Source organism: Pygocentrus nattereri, chromosome 22, assembly GCF_015220715.1.
Source record: "Pygocentrus nattereri isolate fPygNat1 chromosome 22, fPygNat1.pri, whole genome shotgun sequence".
Taxonomy (NCBI): Eukaryota; Metazoa; Chordata; class Actinopteri; order Characiformes; family Serrasalmidae; genus Pygocentrus; species Pygocentrus nattereri.
The window spans coordinates 25,101,647-25,117,776 of NC_051232.1; the positions used below are offsets into that span (position 1 = coordinate 25,101,647).

Sequence of the window (16,130 nt, forward strand, 5' to 3'; positions counted from 1 at the left end):
GATAAAAGATTGTTCACTATTTTCACTAGTGCTGTCTCTGTTCTATGATGAGGCCTAAATACAGAGTATTTGTGATTCATACACAAGTCAGAACTCGTTGAACTACAGCTTTCTCCAACAGCTGAGAGCTCAGCGAGATCAAGGTTAGATTTCTTAATGAGAGGTTTAATCACTGCTGATTCAAGACGTTTTGGTATGTATCTAAGGCTAAGAGAGGAGTGTAGTATTAATAAAAGAGTAATCGTAGGAATTAGGCCTTGCCTTACACAGTTTGTCTCGCATTGTAAAACAAGGTTGGTGAGATTCGATGTTTGGTTGTGGGAGCAATGAAGCTTTATTTGCTTATTTAGTTGGTGGCTATCTATGAGGAGTGTGTAATAATATGCAGTAATATGAACTTGCCACACAAATGTTCCTTTTTTTCTGTCATTTCTACTCAAAATTCCACTTATTCCTCCCCCCACGGACCAATGTTAATACAGAGTCAAGCAAATTAACACTTGAGTCCACCTGTGTGCTCATATCAGTAACTTTGTGTATGATACCAGGGAAGCAGAGGGTGGTCCTCCAGCCTGCTGGCTCCAGTAATGACCTGCCCCATTGTTCTCTATAGTCCTGGTGCTATTCTGTACAGAGCTGAATACTGATTTGGTTTAAAAAAAACTCTTCAGTTTTTTGGGGGATAATAGCGCTACTCAAGACTGTATAACTCTGCTTAGAATTAACCACATTTTTCTTACTGCTTTGTGCTGGTCTGGGTGGCATTCTTGGAAAAACTGAACAAAAAGTGGTTATGTCTTTTGAATAATTTTGCCTGACTGGAGGCTAAATTACTCATATTTTCTCATTCCATACATAAAATAAGAAGACCTTAATCATTTCTGAAAAAAAAGGAAACACTTTATTTTGAATTTGAATGGTCCACTACACTGTAGATGCTTTGTAGATGCTCCGTTTATCTTTTAGTAACATTCAAATAAAAACCTACTAAATGCCACTGAACTTGAAGCTGCAAACCTAACCTCAAGGCAAAATCTACACCTACTTCTAAACCTAATCCTAAACTTAGTGTTGTTGATAATTGTTACCGGAAAGTTTGGTTTAAGTAGCTGTGTATTTATAGTGTATTTTTCCATTCTGAATTTTAACACCACAAAAAAATATATATATATAGTTATATACTAGTTTAAAAATAAGTGATGAAGAATAAATCATTTAAATGATCTCTAAACATTGACAAAAATTTACAAACGAATTGATTCAAAATTCATCATGGTGGATTCTTACCCCACGTAAATGGACTTTTTGCCATGATAGTTGCCTGTTTACATGTTTCAGTTATATCCCCCTTACCGTGTATATACGGTTATGCGTCATCATCCTGTACATGCTAAATCATGCACAGATAACGTTTAGCCTTGTGGTAAATAGACATTAGGCCTCATTCACCAATATCTAAGGAAGTTTTAGCTTCCTTAGAAAAAGTCTGGACCAAATTCATGCGAGTTCTTAAACCGCAGAGCTGTTCCCACCTCTGTGCTCGAGTGTGTGTAGAAAACTGTAGTTCCTGAAAACTGTGTAGGTGGGTTTTAAGGAGAAATTTCCCCCTAAAAGTTGACCGTATAGGTGTGTAGGTCACCTGTATTCTGAGCGGAATGATGAATGAAGTTAGACTCGGGCGTTTTTGGTCTGTTATGGAAATGCATAGTGCCTGTAAGGGTTAATATGTCAGTGTAACAGCAGAGCAGGAGGGTAACCCAGCAGTGACTTCTGTGTGCATGGTCAGCCCCGAGGCCATTGTTCACAATAAAGAGTAATATGGAAGTGTTTCGCCCTTTGAGACAGAGAACAGTAATAAATGGTGTATAGTGACTTTTCTCTCTCTGCCACTCATTGAAGTGACCTTTATCTCATGTACTGCTTATTCATCCTGTGGAGTGTCCTTTAGAAAGAGAGAGAGGAAGAGAAGGAGAGAGAGTTTTAATCTTCATCACTGCATGTCTAGAGACTGATAAGACACTGTGTGTGTGTGTGTGTGTGTGAGAGCGAAGATTTCTATTGTACTGTATTAAGACTGACACATCCCCCTTGTTATGGCCGTGCAGATTCATCACTCTGTCGTCTAATGATGCAGTGTGTGTTACTGGCGATGACCACAGGAAGTGTGTGTGTATGTGTGTGTGTGTGTGAATGTGAGTGGCTTTTGAGAGAATATCTGTTTTCATTGGTTTAAAATAGCATAGAGCTGTGTGAGTGTGTGCTTGTGTTGCTAACCTTGTAAGGACCACACAACAGATTTGCTTATGTTTGGTGTTATGTTTAGGTGTAGGTGTAGTGTTACTTGGCTGCACAATTACAAAAATCTATAGAAATCACTGGACATCCTCCCAAGCAGTGTAATACATATAGTCACATGTGTAAAATATGTGCGATGTAAATTTCTGTATTTTTTGCTACTAAAAAAAATCATGCGTCTCCATTTGAACACAGCAGCTGTCCTTGTGTGGGAAGGTCCTAATACATGGGCCAATAGAAATATTCCAAAATTACTTGGAAGAAAACCTCTTTACACCAATTCACTTTAAAAGTTGTGCTGTACAGTTACTATTTAGAAAGGTGTACATCTTCGGACATATGTATAATGTATAATACATATGAGACATGTTATTACATATAAGCACTTAAATACAGGGGTGGAAATGTGGCAGAATGCACGCTGTTCAGGGAGTGAAAGCTGAACGGTGTTTCATAGGGGAAAACATATACAGTTGCTTTTACACTGTTTCTAAAGCATGTGCTTGAAATGAAGGGGACGTAATGGTTTAAACTGAAATGGGTTCACCAAGTACTTGAAGCATATATGATAAATGTTTGTGTATGATGTTTTGTTGAGTTTGGCTGCAACAAAAGTTCCGATAACTTTTAGATGTTTTGTACAATGCTGTTTTTTATTATTATTATTATTATTATTATTATTATTTGAGAAAATGACTACATCTGTTAATTTATAAACCAGTTCAGTTGTGTATTTAAAAAAACTGTATTATGTATTTAATAATTTAATACACTTTATGTAAGAAGATTAAAAGGCTCAAGGACTTAGGTTTAGATTATGAGTTAAAATCAAACTGATATATTCAATCCAAAGGGCTGTTGCTGACAGTATGGAGGGTTTTTTAAGTGTTAGTGTGTGTGTGTGTGTGTGTGTGTGTGTGTGTGTATATATATATATATATATATATAGCTGTTATCAAAAGAAGACCATGTATCTCCATTTTTGAGATTTTGAAAATACCTGTTGCCTTTTATTTTGTGTGAACATGTCATGAAGAATGGACTAAAATGGACCCAAAATTACTTGGAAAAAGGTCAAAAGTAGTTTTTTTTTCCTTCTCCTGTAAAGTTACCATTGTAGTTTTCCGACAAGCCCCCTTTTACCCTGTTTTTCAGTGGTGAGGGTTCCCATGGACCCTCACAGAGCAGGTATTATCTGGCTGATGGATCATTCTCAGCACTACAGTCACACTGACGTGGTCGTGGTGTGTTAGTGTGTGTTGCGCTGGTTTGAGTGGATCAGAGATGGCAGTGCTGCTGGACTAATAGTTTTCACTCACTGTCCACTCTATTAAACACTCCTACTTTGTCAGTCCACCTTGTAGAAGTAAAGTCAGAGATATTTTTGGATATTTTGGGTTGGTGGACTATTCTGATCGACTCAGACCAGCACAGCACACACTCACACCATCACCATGTCAGTGTGACTGTAGTGCTGAGAATGGACCATCACCCAAATAGTACCCGCATTGTGAGGGTGCATTTGGGTCCTGACCACTGAAGAACAGGGTAAAAGGGGGTTAACAAAGTATCAGAGAAACAGATGGACTACAGTCTGTAACTGTAGAACTGCAAAGTGCAGCTGTACAGAAAGTGGAGCTGATAAAATGGACAATGAGTGTAGAAACAAGGAGGTGGTCAGAATGTTATGCCTAAAGGGGGGTAAATATCAGTGTTGTTGGAAGAAAACCATCTCCATTTTTGACAATTTCCGTCAAATTGCCTGTTGCCCTTTACCTTGTGTGTAAATTTCATGATGAATGGTCTGAGCGAAATGGCACAGCATTGCTTAAAATAAAGTCTGGATCCATTGATTTTTATTAAAAGGAAAGTATGTTTTTTCCTTCTTCTGTTTTCTTTTGACAACAATGATATATATGTGTGTGTGTGTGTGTGTGTGTGTGTGTGTATATAGATATCTATACACACACATACGTGTGTATATATATATATATATATATATATATATATATATATATATATATATACACACACGCACACACTCATCGTTGTGTGTGGCAGAGAGTGAGGCAGAGAGTTCTCTGTGTTAATGCTGACTGCTTTACTTCAGTAGGAGATGTCAGTAACTGAGTGAGTCACTGCTCTTCTAAATATGAAAAAAAACCCTGCTTTTTGTCTGCCGTCAGCTTCAGTCTCAACATGTCTTACAATTACTGTGTGTGTGGGGGGCATTTTAGATTTTTAGATGAAGAGATTATAAGTGAGAGGTTTTGTGTTTGTGTGGCAGCTAGGCATGCACTAGTGTACACTTATCACATAACTTTTTAGCAGAGTTTACGATATTACAGCATTCTAATAAAAAGTTGTGTGTTTAAAACTCAACAGGCTACATTTTCCATGTAATAAAAATAGTAATACAGTGTAGGTGGTAGGCGGGGGATATACCACTCATTTCTAAAACGTTTCGATTTTGCAGTCATGTAATCATAGACTTACATCAACTACATATGATATAGCATTACTATAAAATCTAAAAATCTGCTCTTTAGAAATAGTGTTTGTTTATCCGTCACTACAGTCCTGCTCATTTCTTCTAGCACCTTTATGGTTACGTTAGCATCAAGCTAATCGGGTTTAAAGTAGCACACAGCTATTTGAAGCTTTTAACAGACATTTAGGTAACATTTCATCTTTGTATGTTCCAGTTTTACAGTCAGTCTTTAAGTAAACATTTCAGCTTAAAGCAGTGGTGTAGGCAGAAGCACGTTTGCGCAGGCCTGTTAAAAAGCGGCCAGATCCAGTTTCCTAATGAAGTGCAAAGTCATAACATCGGACTGTAACTTTTTCCTGACAGCCATGCAGTCGTCACCTATTCCCACACTGTTGCTCTGTAGAGATTCAGAACAATGCCAATGACAACCAACACTGTAACACCCTTCACAATAAAAAAGCATGTGACCGCTCACCACAGGCATGTTTGCCCAATAAAGATGACAAGATGGCAAAGACAAAGAAAAGCAACACAGCAAAATAAATAAATAAATAAATCTGTTTACCGTAGACTAAAGCATGTTGCCACGTTGGGCCTAGAAAACGTTTATGGTCCATTTTTGTCCCACCAAACCAGAGCTGGGGATTCAGATTCATACCTTGGCAGGCAGACACCAAACCGATGGCTTGAGGCTGCAGTGGATGGCAATGGTTGCTTTTACTTCATGTGCGTCTGCAAACATGCATGTCTCTGTCTGATCCTGTGGGCGCGACGTCAGTTCTAAGCTTTTAAAACGCTGCTTGAGCTCTGCTTCCTCTGCTGTGCTGCTGCTTCACGGTTGCGATCGTTTACCTGCGTCTCTGATCTGCTCGGAATAGAGACCGCATCTCATGATGAGACTGGCAGTAAAAGCAGCTTGTAAAAGTACAGCTGATCTATGTGTCTAAAAAGTCTCCAATGAAGCTGCAGCCTGCGGTGATGGTCATTTAAAGTGTCCACAATGCCATTACAGTGCGTGTCTGATATCTAGTGCTAGCTTTAGCAATAAAGTAGCGGTGATAAGGGGATATGTGCCTGTTGTGAAGGGAAAGACACGGCTCTGCTGTTGTTTTTGATCATATTCATAAAGCTGTATTTCAATCATGGGGATCATTTACATTTATATTAATGACGCTGTCTCCTTGGAGAGAGAGTGTGTAAGTGTGTGTGTGTGTGTGTGTGTGTGTGTGTGTGTGTGTCTCAGAGAAAGAACACCGCTGGTGTTCCAAACACAATTACACATCTGTCACCTGTGTGTCTGTGTTGCCCTTGGGATCTGCCTTGTCCTGCTGTTTAATTTGATGGACAAGAGGCACATATTGTTTCGGCTGCTGTTTCTCTGTATACGTGTCTTTACAGCCTGTATGACTGAATATATATGCAGCCTGTACCCTTGTACAGTGTTTGCATGTGGGTGTTAATTTGTTTGCCCCCTTTCACCCTGTTCTTTAATGGTTAGGACCCCCAAAAGGCCACCTCAGAGCAGGTATTATTTGGGTGGTGGATCGTTCTCAGCACAGCAGTGACACTGACATGGTAGTGTTGTGTTAGTGTGTGTTGTGCTGGTATGAGTGGATCTGCTGGAATTTGTGTCCACTCACTGTCCACTTTATTAGACACTTCCCTGTTGGTGCACCTCGTAGATGTAAAGTCAGAGAGCTCTTCTGCTGCTGCACGTTTTGTGTTGGTCATCCTCTAGTCCTTCATCAGTGGTCACAGGACGCTGCCCACAGGACGCTGTGGGCTGGATGTTTTTGGTTGGTGGACTATTCTCTGTCCAGCAGTGACACTGAGGTGTTTAAAAACTCCTGCAGCACTTCTGTGTCTGATCCACTTGCACCAACACAACACACAATGACACTCCACTACCACATCAGTGTTACAGCAGGGCTGAGAATGATCCACAACCCAAATGGTGGTGGATCTGTGGGGGTCCTGTGGGGGTCCTAACCATTGAGAAACAGTAAAAGGAAGCTAGCAAAGTAAACAGAGAAACAGATTTACAGTAATCGCAGGATTACAGAATGCACTTACATGGTAAGTGGAGCTGAGAAAATGGAATAAGAATGTGGATACTCAAACATATCCTTACTCAAGTGGCCATTTGGTGTGTCGTCAGTGCAGTAATGAGAAAAATACTGTAGCCCCATTTGAGCTACTTAATTTGAATATTTTTATCAGTGTGATGCTTATGACACTTAAGTGTTTATGAGTTGGTTTTGGGAGAATGACTTGATTAGTGGTGTGAGAACGTCATCTACTAGCATCTGCAAAATAAAACAATGTTTCATTTTCTGTGCTAGACAAGTCCCATTTGCTGCATGAGATATCATCAGTTACACAGCTGCACATTCTTATATACATGCAAATATAGGTATTCATACATGTGTGTATGTATGAGTGTATGTATGTATGTATGTATGTATGTATATATGTGTGTGTGTGTGTGTGTGTGTGTGTGTGTGTGTGTGTGTGTGTGTGTGTATATATATATATATATATATCTCGCTGTTGTCGGATCAAAACCTTGTATATCCAAAACTAACTTTACAGGAGAAGGTAAAAACTTACTCCACTTTTAATGGAAGTCAATGGAACCAGACGTCTTTACAAGTCATTTTAGGTCATTTCTTTTGGACCAGTCATCATGGAATTTACACACAATATGTAGGGCCATACCACGACCCTGTTTGGACTAGCGGGCGACGATGATGGATGGATGGATGGATAAAGGGCCATGGTTTTTTTCAAATTGTCAAAAACTGAAAAACGAGAAAAATGGAGATACAGGGTTTTGTTCCGACAGAGAGATATATAAATATATAATAGAGCGAGAGAGAGAGAGAGAGAGAGAGGGAGAGATGGGAGCTTATGTCTAAAGGAGATGTTTGTGTGTTTTTCAGAGTCTGCTGTCATGTGTGGCATTTGGTTACGGCTGTGAGAATTTTGCACGTTATGAGGAGCAGGGTGTGGGCATCCAGTGGAAGAACATAGGAATCAGCTCTCAAGAGGATGACCCCTACAGCTTCATCGTCTCCATCATCATGATGCTGATTGACACTCTGCTCTACTGGATTCTCACCTGGTACATCGAGAATGTGTTTCCAGGTACAAGCAGTACTTAACTTTCAGCATAGATAGATAGATAGATAGATAGATAGATAGATAGATAGATAGATCTCCTCTTGATGTAAAGTGGGAAGTCTCAGTCTTGGGTTATGCTTCCATAGACGTTGGCCTCGCCAATCACAAGGCTGACGTCTTTTGCTCCGCCCACACAAAACACTTTCAGCCAGAGATACTTAGTGAGCTAAAGCTAATCCAGCGCAACCAAAAGCTAGCAAGTTAGACCACCTGTCTGTAGCTGCCTGTCACTCGTTCATTCCTTTATCCACACACCAAGATTGTTCATCCATCTGTTCCTTCATTCATGCTTCGCTTCATCCATCCATTTTGCTCAAAAACACCAGTTCCTAAATAGAAGTAGTTCCACCCACCGAACGTTTTCTCTAACAAAACACAAACCGAAAATGTTGACCCCTCGAATGGTCCGAACCCAGACACACGGTTCTGTCACTACAGAATATCTCCAGCTTGCCTTCTAGTCAATGTAGTTAGGATTTTAAGGGGTTAACATGTTAGCAATGCACCCAAAACGCAGTTCATGTCATTTAAACCACTTCAGTTAAATGTAATCCATCTGTCCCTGCAAACCATGTGCCATCAGGTTAGTCCATCTGTTTGTTCAACTGACCATGCCAGGATTCCCTGGATACATCCAGCAGTAAAGTGAATATGAAAGCTGGGCAGCGTTTTTAGTGAGTGAAGTCTGCAACACAACCTGTATAGAAACTCTTCCTCATCTCTCCTGCTCACACTATTGCGTTCTGTTCTGCTTCAGTGGCGTTGAAGCCTGAGAGTGGTAGACAGAGGGATGTCAAACTTATGGGCTTACTAGAGTATTACGCCACATCCAGACAGTTCTCAGATGGGTCTGATCAGTGATTTTCAAGCTGTGTGTTATTTCTTTTCTTATTTACGCTTTTCTTTAAGGACGTCGTTGCTATGCAGAATTCAAAATTTAACCAATCTTGTGATGGGCATTTTTCACTTTTTGGAGAAGTTAGCTTTTTATCGATGGGCGAACCCAATTAGATAACTATCGTGCAGTGTACATTAATATATCTAAATAAAGTCAAACTCACTCATCCATCACAGATGTAGTTGTTCAGCTGAGACTTGTTGAATTAAAAACAAAAATTTCTACTGCAGTCCATCTTTGTTATGAAATCCCTTATTGCCCCGTCTTCGGTTGTCTTGTGTGGAATGATATCAATTCATATTCAGGAAAGAAGTGATTCCAGTTATTCCAAATGGCCGCTTCTTCATTTAGTTCTATTGTAGCTCATAGTGAGTCATATAGTGTTCTACACCATATCAACTTGTTCGCATGTCTTGGATTAAGACCTGGATGCGGTTTGAGTTCTGATTTATTTACAGAAACTGTTAGTTTGACTATTAGGTTCCAGTAGTTCTAAATTGCTCTAAATTAAAGAAGCAAAACTCAGACACCAACAATTCCTTGGCTGATTGACGACATTTGGGCTAAAACGAAACACACAAATGAGATTTCTTGACTAAGTATACTTAAAAATCTCAGATCTGTTTTTGCCACTGATACTTGTTAAAAACACCTTTTTCTGACTGATGTATATGAGCTATAAATCCTAACATTTCTTACATTTTTAGGCATCTGAAGGTCACAACTGTGCCATGGAAGCCTTGTACACCTCTCAGAGTAATCAGATAGTTTTTTAAATTTGCTTTCCTATCTAAAATCTTTAGTGTGGTAGTGGAATTCTGGACGGCATAATTTGGTACAGAAAATGGATGAATTGCCCCCGTATAAGCCATATGCTTTTGGTAAAGTGTTAAGGTTATTGTTTGTATAATATCAGTATTATTAGTAGTATAATATTGTTAATACAATATTGTATTATTGGGGGAAAATATAAAGTAGTTTTGATGAATGTAAGTACTTCATTAGTGATGCAGCGTGAAAAACTTTGGGTAGGGGACCAGCCTAAAAAAGTAAATTCTGGCAAACTTTACCCATCACCCCGAAATGTAACTAATGAGGCACAAAAAAAGTTTAGCACCACTGTTTCCCAACATTAAAAAAAACAAACTTTTTCTTTTCCATGTTTTTTCCTTTGAAAATCCACCCAGTGCACAGAAAAGTTCCCCTAATTGAGAAATCGCCTGCAAATAGTTTGGGGTGACAGGAAAAGCTACAAAATCCTCTTTTCTAACTTTGCTGAGAAAAATGTGAAGCAAAACTTGCATAATTTGGGGTTTGTGTAGCAGCGGGCTGTCATCTGTCATTATAAAAACACCAGCATGATAAAGACTAAAAAGCCCAAAACTGAGGAGGAAAGAATTTGAAATGAACAGCCAGGCTTTTCATACAGCAGGCAAAGATCCAGATCATGCTGGTTTGGCAGGTACAGGAGGTTTTTCTGCTGGTAAAATGCTTGAAAGATGTTTATAATGGGGGAAAAATGAAAGAATAGAGGGGAAAAAGGATAAGAATTTTCCTAGAGTAGACACTGATGATACTGTTGCCTCCTGCTTCATCCCCCAGGACAGTATGGGATACCCAAGCCATGGTATTTTCCTTTCACCTCCTCATACTGGTGTGGGACTCCGGTGGGCTCCTACAACGAGGCGGAACCTCTAGATGCACTGGAGGGCCAAAATGGTACACACAGACACATACATACTGTACTGTGCAATGGGCATCTACAAACAGTACTGAAAGCCAGTTATCTTGGCAGTAGTTGAGTTTTAACATGAAAAATCATTATACATCATTAAAGTGCATGCATATAAACATAAATACAGAAGAAGAAGAAAATTAAGAAGTAGGTAATAACTTGTGAACAAGGTTTGGTCTCCTTGATCCCACCAGCTTTTGCTTGGATTTGTTAAATTTCATCACCAGCACACTTACTATAGAAACTTGATGTAGCATGATGGTTGATTAACCAAACCAAATATTGAATGATACCTACAATAGATACCTACGATAGATAGATCAATAGATGTCAAAAGGAGAAGTTTAGAAATCGTTAAACGAACACACTGATATATGTAGAAGCTTACATATGTAAGTGATTAGCTTTCATGCCAGATAAATGGCTTTTTAAATCTAATTTTCATAGTTCACAGCTATCTAAAACTTTTGCATAATACTGTCTATTCCTGTGTATTCCTCACTATAAATATTTTAATCATAGAGACAGTAATAATGGGTTTTGTGAATTGTTCCTTCCAGTGCTATTTATTTTTTTTACTGTGCTTTTCTTTTTTTAACTTAACTTTTATTCCAAATTTTAGTTTAGTCCAGAACAAATACAGGCACAGATTGCAGTGTTTGAGTACACTGTACATGTGCTGCAGGTTATCTGGAAAAGGCCTCTGCTGGACTGAAGCCTGGAGTGTCTATAAGAAATCTGGTGAAGGTGTACAAAACCGGAAAAAAACTGGCTGTGGATAAGCTCAGTCTGGACTTCTATCAGGACCAAATCACTTCATTCTTAGGACACAACGGAGCTGGAAAGACAACCACCATGTGAGTTATGGCACCCTGGCATGGGCTGAACTAAGCTGTGTAACGACCTTCATATAAAATTTCCAGTCCCACGTTATTTTGAATGATCCTCTGTAGATGATCTACAGGCACTCAGATCATTAAAGAACCACCTGCTGGCTTGGTCTTCCCTCTTCACTACCATGTCGGGAGGGTGAAGGCTAGCATGTCCTTCCTCCAGGTCATCTTTTCTAACATAATTGGACAGTTCAACACACTAGGAGGAGAACAGTAACTACTGATTCTTCTTTGTCAGCTAACGTGCATCTAGCAGAGGCAGTGTGGACTGTGGTGATTGAAATAGAAGTTTGTCGGGGTCTTAAGATGCACAACTGTCTAAGCATCATCAGGTGACCACTTGTTTGCTTCCTTATGATGCCACAACCATCCATGGCTGAGCCCATTAGAGCATAAACCTGGCAGTGTACTTCAAAAGACAAAGGAACTAAATGAAAGTACCATTTAGATCACTGTCATAAAAGTATTAAAAAAGAACTGGATGTTCATCTTCCTACTATGTGGCATGGACTAGATGCAGTCAGGTGAGGTCACAAGACATAAAACGTGGTGATTACGACTTCTGTTTAGCAACAGGCACGCTCTTCACCATTTTTGACCGTCGTTATGGCTGGAAAAGACACCAAAATGATGTTTTCGTCTAAAGTGTACTGGCAGCCTAATTGGCCTAACTCTATCTGGATGGCAGATATTATTAGCAGAATTGGCAGTTAGTGTTCTCCTCCAAGCGTGTTGTGCTGTCAAATGACATTAAGTTAGTGTCAGTTTGAAAAGATATGGTAGCACTTCATGTGTCTCATTTAGCCTTAACCTTTCCAATTTGGTAGCCTTGTGTAAAATTGGGAACCCTAACTTATGGGTGGAAATTGGACACAATTCAACATCGGACCTGTCAGCTGGATGACTAAAAATCTTTTACAAATGCTTAATTGGTCTTTAAAATTAGGATCCCATTCTGGCCTGAGCTTAAGATTAGTGTTTAGAGTAGGTAGTGAAAACAGCCAAGATATGGTTAATGGCAATTAGGCATTCATTTAAATCTATTGTATTGTCAAGTTAAGCACCTGCAAAGGATCTACAGTCGATCATCATAGATCATTCCTTTCTCTCTCTCTAGTCTTCAGAAGATGCTTAGAGATGAAATGCACATTTTCACTCTCAGACTTTGTAGTTTATGTCAGTCTGGTCTTTTCTGTCCCTCTGTTGCTATAGTAGCAGTGTCCAAAGAAATCTCCATTTTCATTTTTGTCCACTTTTCTGTTTTTTCCCCACACAAACTGACATCTATTTTGCAAGTAAGTGCTTTGTGTCGCTCAGGTCAAAGCTGTGAAATAAAGCAGCCTTTTTCATCCTTCACTCAAAAGTTCTATTAGTGATGGCAGGTTTTTCTTTTGAGATTGATAGTTGAAGCATGCTTTGAAGCACTTGCTGGCCATCTGATTGTTTTGCTGGTTTGGTCTTTGCTGCCCTCAGGTCCATTCTGACTGGGTTATTCGCTCCCACGTCCGGCACAGCCTATGTTAACGGCTTTGACATCCGCACAGACATGGACAGCATTCGGAAGACGCTGGGCATGTGTCCGCAACACAACGTCTTATTTAATGAGTGAGTAGCAAAGGTCAGCTTCATGCTGGACAAGCCATCACAGGACTTTGGTGTTTTGGAATTGAGTCTTCAAGAGTTTGTCGCAGAAAAAGCAAGTAAACAGCAACAAATAACTCATGTCACTTCATTGTTACTTCAGTGAAGAGTGAATACTGAACTGCCCAAGTACATGGAGCTTCTTAGTTCCTGTCAGCAAATGAACAAAAGGCCCTGTTCTCTTTTTCAGATCATTCTGTGCTAAAATGCAATGCTCAAGGTCTAAAGTGGGAGGTGTGAACTGTCAGAAAGAGATAAAGGAGTTGTACCAGGAGCACAGAATCAGTTAGTTAGCAAAGTTGGTTTGCTCTCATTCTCGCAAGTGCAGCGCAAAAACAAACTGGCTTTGTCTTTTTATTTTTAAATGGACATTTCAACAAAAAAAAATCTTGTTTCTTGTGTAATGGTACATAATATACCGGTTCACCCAGTATATGGGTTGAAATTCTTCTTAAGGAGTTTTGTCATTGCCATTATACCAATATGTGTCATTAGCATAGATAAGCTAACAGTGTAGTGTAAAACTTACTAATTCCCTCTCCTCACAAGTAAAAGGGTGCTGTCTGAGATAGGTTAGTCTAATTTGTTGTCAAAGGAACAAACAATGAGGAGTAAATGATCTAATGCGTTAAAAGGGAGTGTGAATAAGGTGAAAGGAAAAGCCAGTCTTTTGGGGTTAGTCATTAACCTTTAGCCTAGCATGGAGACTAGCTGACTATCCATGTGCACCGCCTATGATGCCCTTCACTCATCAATCTGCTTCAGGCTATGCTGCAGTTTCAAGCCTTCCCATTGCTGCAAGCCAAGAGGCTCTGTAGCTTCTTAGCTAATACTTATAGCAAGAATGAATGAGTAAAATATTGACCAAATTCCAGTACCATCTGATGGCCGTAGATGAAGCCTGAGTGCAAGAGAAACACGCATATATGAGTCTCATAGGTGCGTCTCCTACACTGAAATTTCCTTTATGGCTATTATACATCGCTAGATAAATATGTTAGATTTGCTTCAGTTGTTAGATCTAGCTGTTATTAAAAGAGAATGGTAATCCCAGAAGAATACTGTATTGGTAATCTACAAAAATAAGTTTAGAGTAGATTAAGCACTCAAAATGATTTTATTTGCAAAAAAATAATGGCAAAACGAATGGCAAAGCCAGCAGTCCACCGATGTTTTGTGTTGTGTTTTGCTGGCGGCCCACTAGTGGTTAAGCAGAGTGTTGGACAAAATTCCACTTATCATTTTTGACTCGCCTTCCAATTTATTTATTTTCCCTTCCTTCCTTTCTGTAGTTATACTTGGTCCATCAGTTAAGTAAATCATTTTAATCTCGCATTGTCAGCAAAAACATTTTCGGTAAAATAATTTTACATGCGTCAAAGTCATTTTTTTCACTTTGTATGTAATATTTGTTCTTAGATTATTTTCTAAAATAAAAGCCTCTGTTTACTTAGAATATGTTTGATGAGATTCAAAACTAGTTGCATGCAGTACAAATGATTTGGTGGCCCAAGAGTGGACCAGCAGTGGTGTACAGTCAGGATGCTGACCTTATCAAGCCAGTGGACCAATATAGGCTTGCTATCTTGGGGCTTTAATTATTTTGAAGACCAAGGTTAAGGCCTTTTGATGAATGTTGTTAATTATGTGGCAAGTACTATGAAACTAATATTTAAGTCAAACATGTATGAACGTGGGGAAATGAAATGTGGGCCCATTAACAGGCTCTTCGGGTTAAAGAGGTTAAAAAAATGGTGTCCTGGCACTGAGCGCCAGGAATTCTTTATTATTACACACTTGACATACGGCTTGGAGAAGCCATTATTTAATGACCAAAACTGTGAATGCTTATTGGATTCACGGCTCATTTATTGCAGTCAGACAAAAAACCTGGCGTGCATTATGCATTATGCCACTGTATGAGACGTATTCGATTTGTAGGGATGCGTGTGGAATGCTTTATGAAGATAGATTCTGATATGAGCCATCTGAACCATTATGCCCTGCCGACTCCGTGATGGATGTGTGTTTTCCAGCCTGACCGTGGAGGAGCACATCTACTTCTACGCCCGTCTGAAGGGATGCAGCTCAGAGGAGGTAAAACAGGAGATAGATCAGATGATCAAAGACGTGGGACTGCCGCACAAACGCAAGGAGCTTGCCAAGAACCTTTCAGGTATGGTAGTGTGGGTGAGTGTATGCTTAAGTGGATGAGGGAAAGAGAGAGTGCATTTGCTGCTCATTGTCAGTTATATATAATTTAACTTACTAAGTGGAAAGCTTTTTGGAGCGGGCCGTTTTTCTTTGCAAAAACTGCCATACTGTAGGATTTTCTACTGCGTTTTAAAGATTTCTGCTTAGTTATATCATTAAGATGTGATCGAGCGATCGAGAATGTGATCAAGAGTGACTTGGTACAAAATGTTCCATTCTAGAGAAACTAAGGATCAGAATCGCTCAAAGTGGTGGCGTCACAAAATAGTTATGTATACTTTATACATACTTTACACAACTGATGCCCTTGACATTGTATTTTAGTTGCTATAAGCTTCTCACCTGAAACATTTTTTTTAATCCTTTGTGTTAAAGAGATACATGCAGTGCATTATATGGCAAAATAGTCTCCATATTTTTTTCAAATGTATTGATATTTTACCAACAACATTCTATACCAAACTCAAGAGGACTCATGTAGGTTCACTGGTGGTTTTGGATCGTAGATAAACAGGCTGTATATGTGTTGTAGACGTGACTTTGGGTTCCTATCACCTCCACTGTGAAGAATTCAGTATGATTCTCTGTAGAATGAAGCATTTCATCTCAACCCACTCTGAATAACATTGTTTACATCTTAAGGCTTGAATAATGCAGAACTTTAGAAAAAAATGTTGGATCTCCTCTTTAGGGATAGTTTGGAGAAGAAAACATTTGGATTAAACCTGTTCATACCAAGAAAGACGAAAATATGTTTATTTCTGCCTTTTAATGTTCTTC

The 16,130-nt window shown here is 39.2% G+C and overlaps 1 protein-coding gene across 1 annotated transcript in view; it reads left to right on the forward strand.

Annotated features, from left to right (window-relative positions):
- The window catches only part of LOC108427427 (phospholipid-transporting ATPase ABCA1), a 246,921-nt gene that overhangs the window by 122,022 nt on the left and 108,769 nt on the right, over positions 1-16,130 (forward strand). The window contains exons 17-21 of the mRNA XM_037532939.1: positions 7,729-7,933; positions 10,470-10,586; positions 11,288-11,459; positions 12,969-13,100; positions 15,173-15,312. Of these exons, the coding sequence (XP_037388836.1) occupies positions 7,729-7,933; positions 10,470-10,586; positions 11,288-11,459; positions 12,969-13,100; positions 15,173-15,312 (766 nt within the window). The remainder of the gene's footprint in view (positions 1-7,728; positions 7,934-10,469; positions 10,587-11,287; positions 11,460-12,968; positions 13,101-15,172; positions 15,313-16,130) is intronic.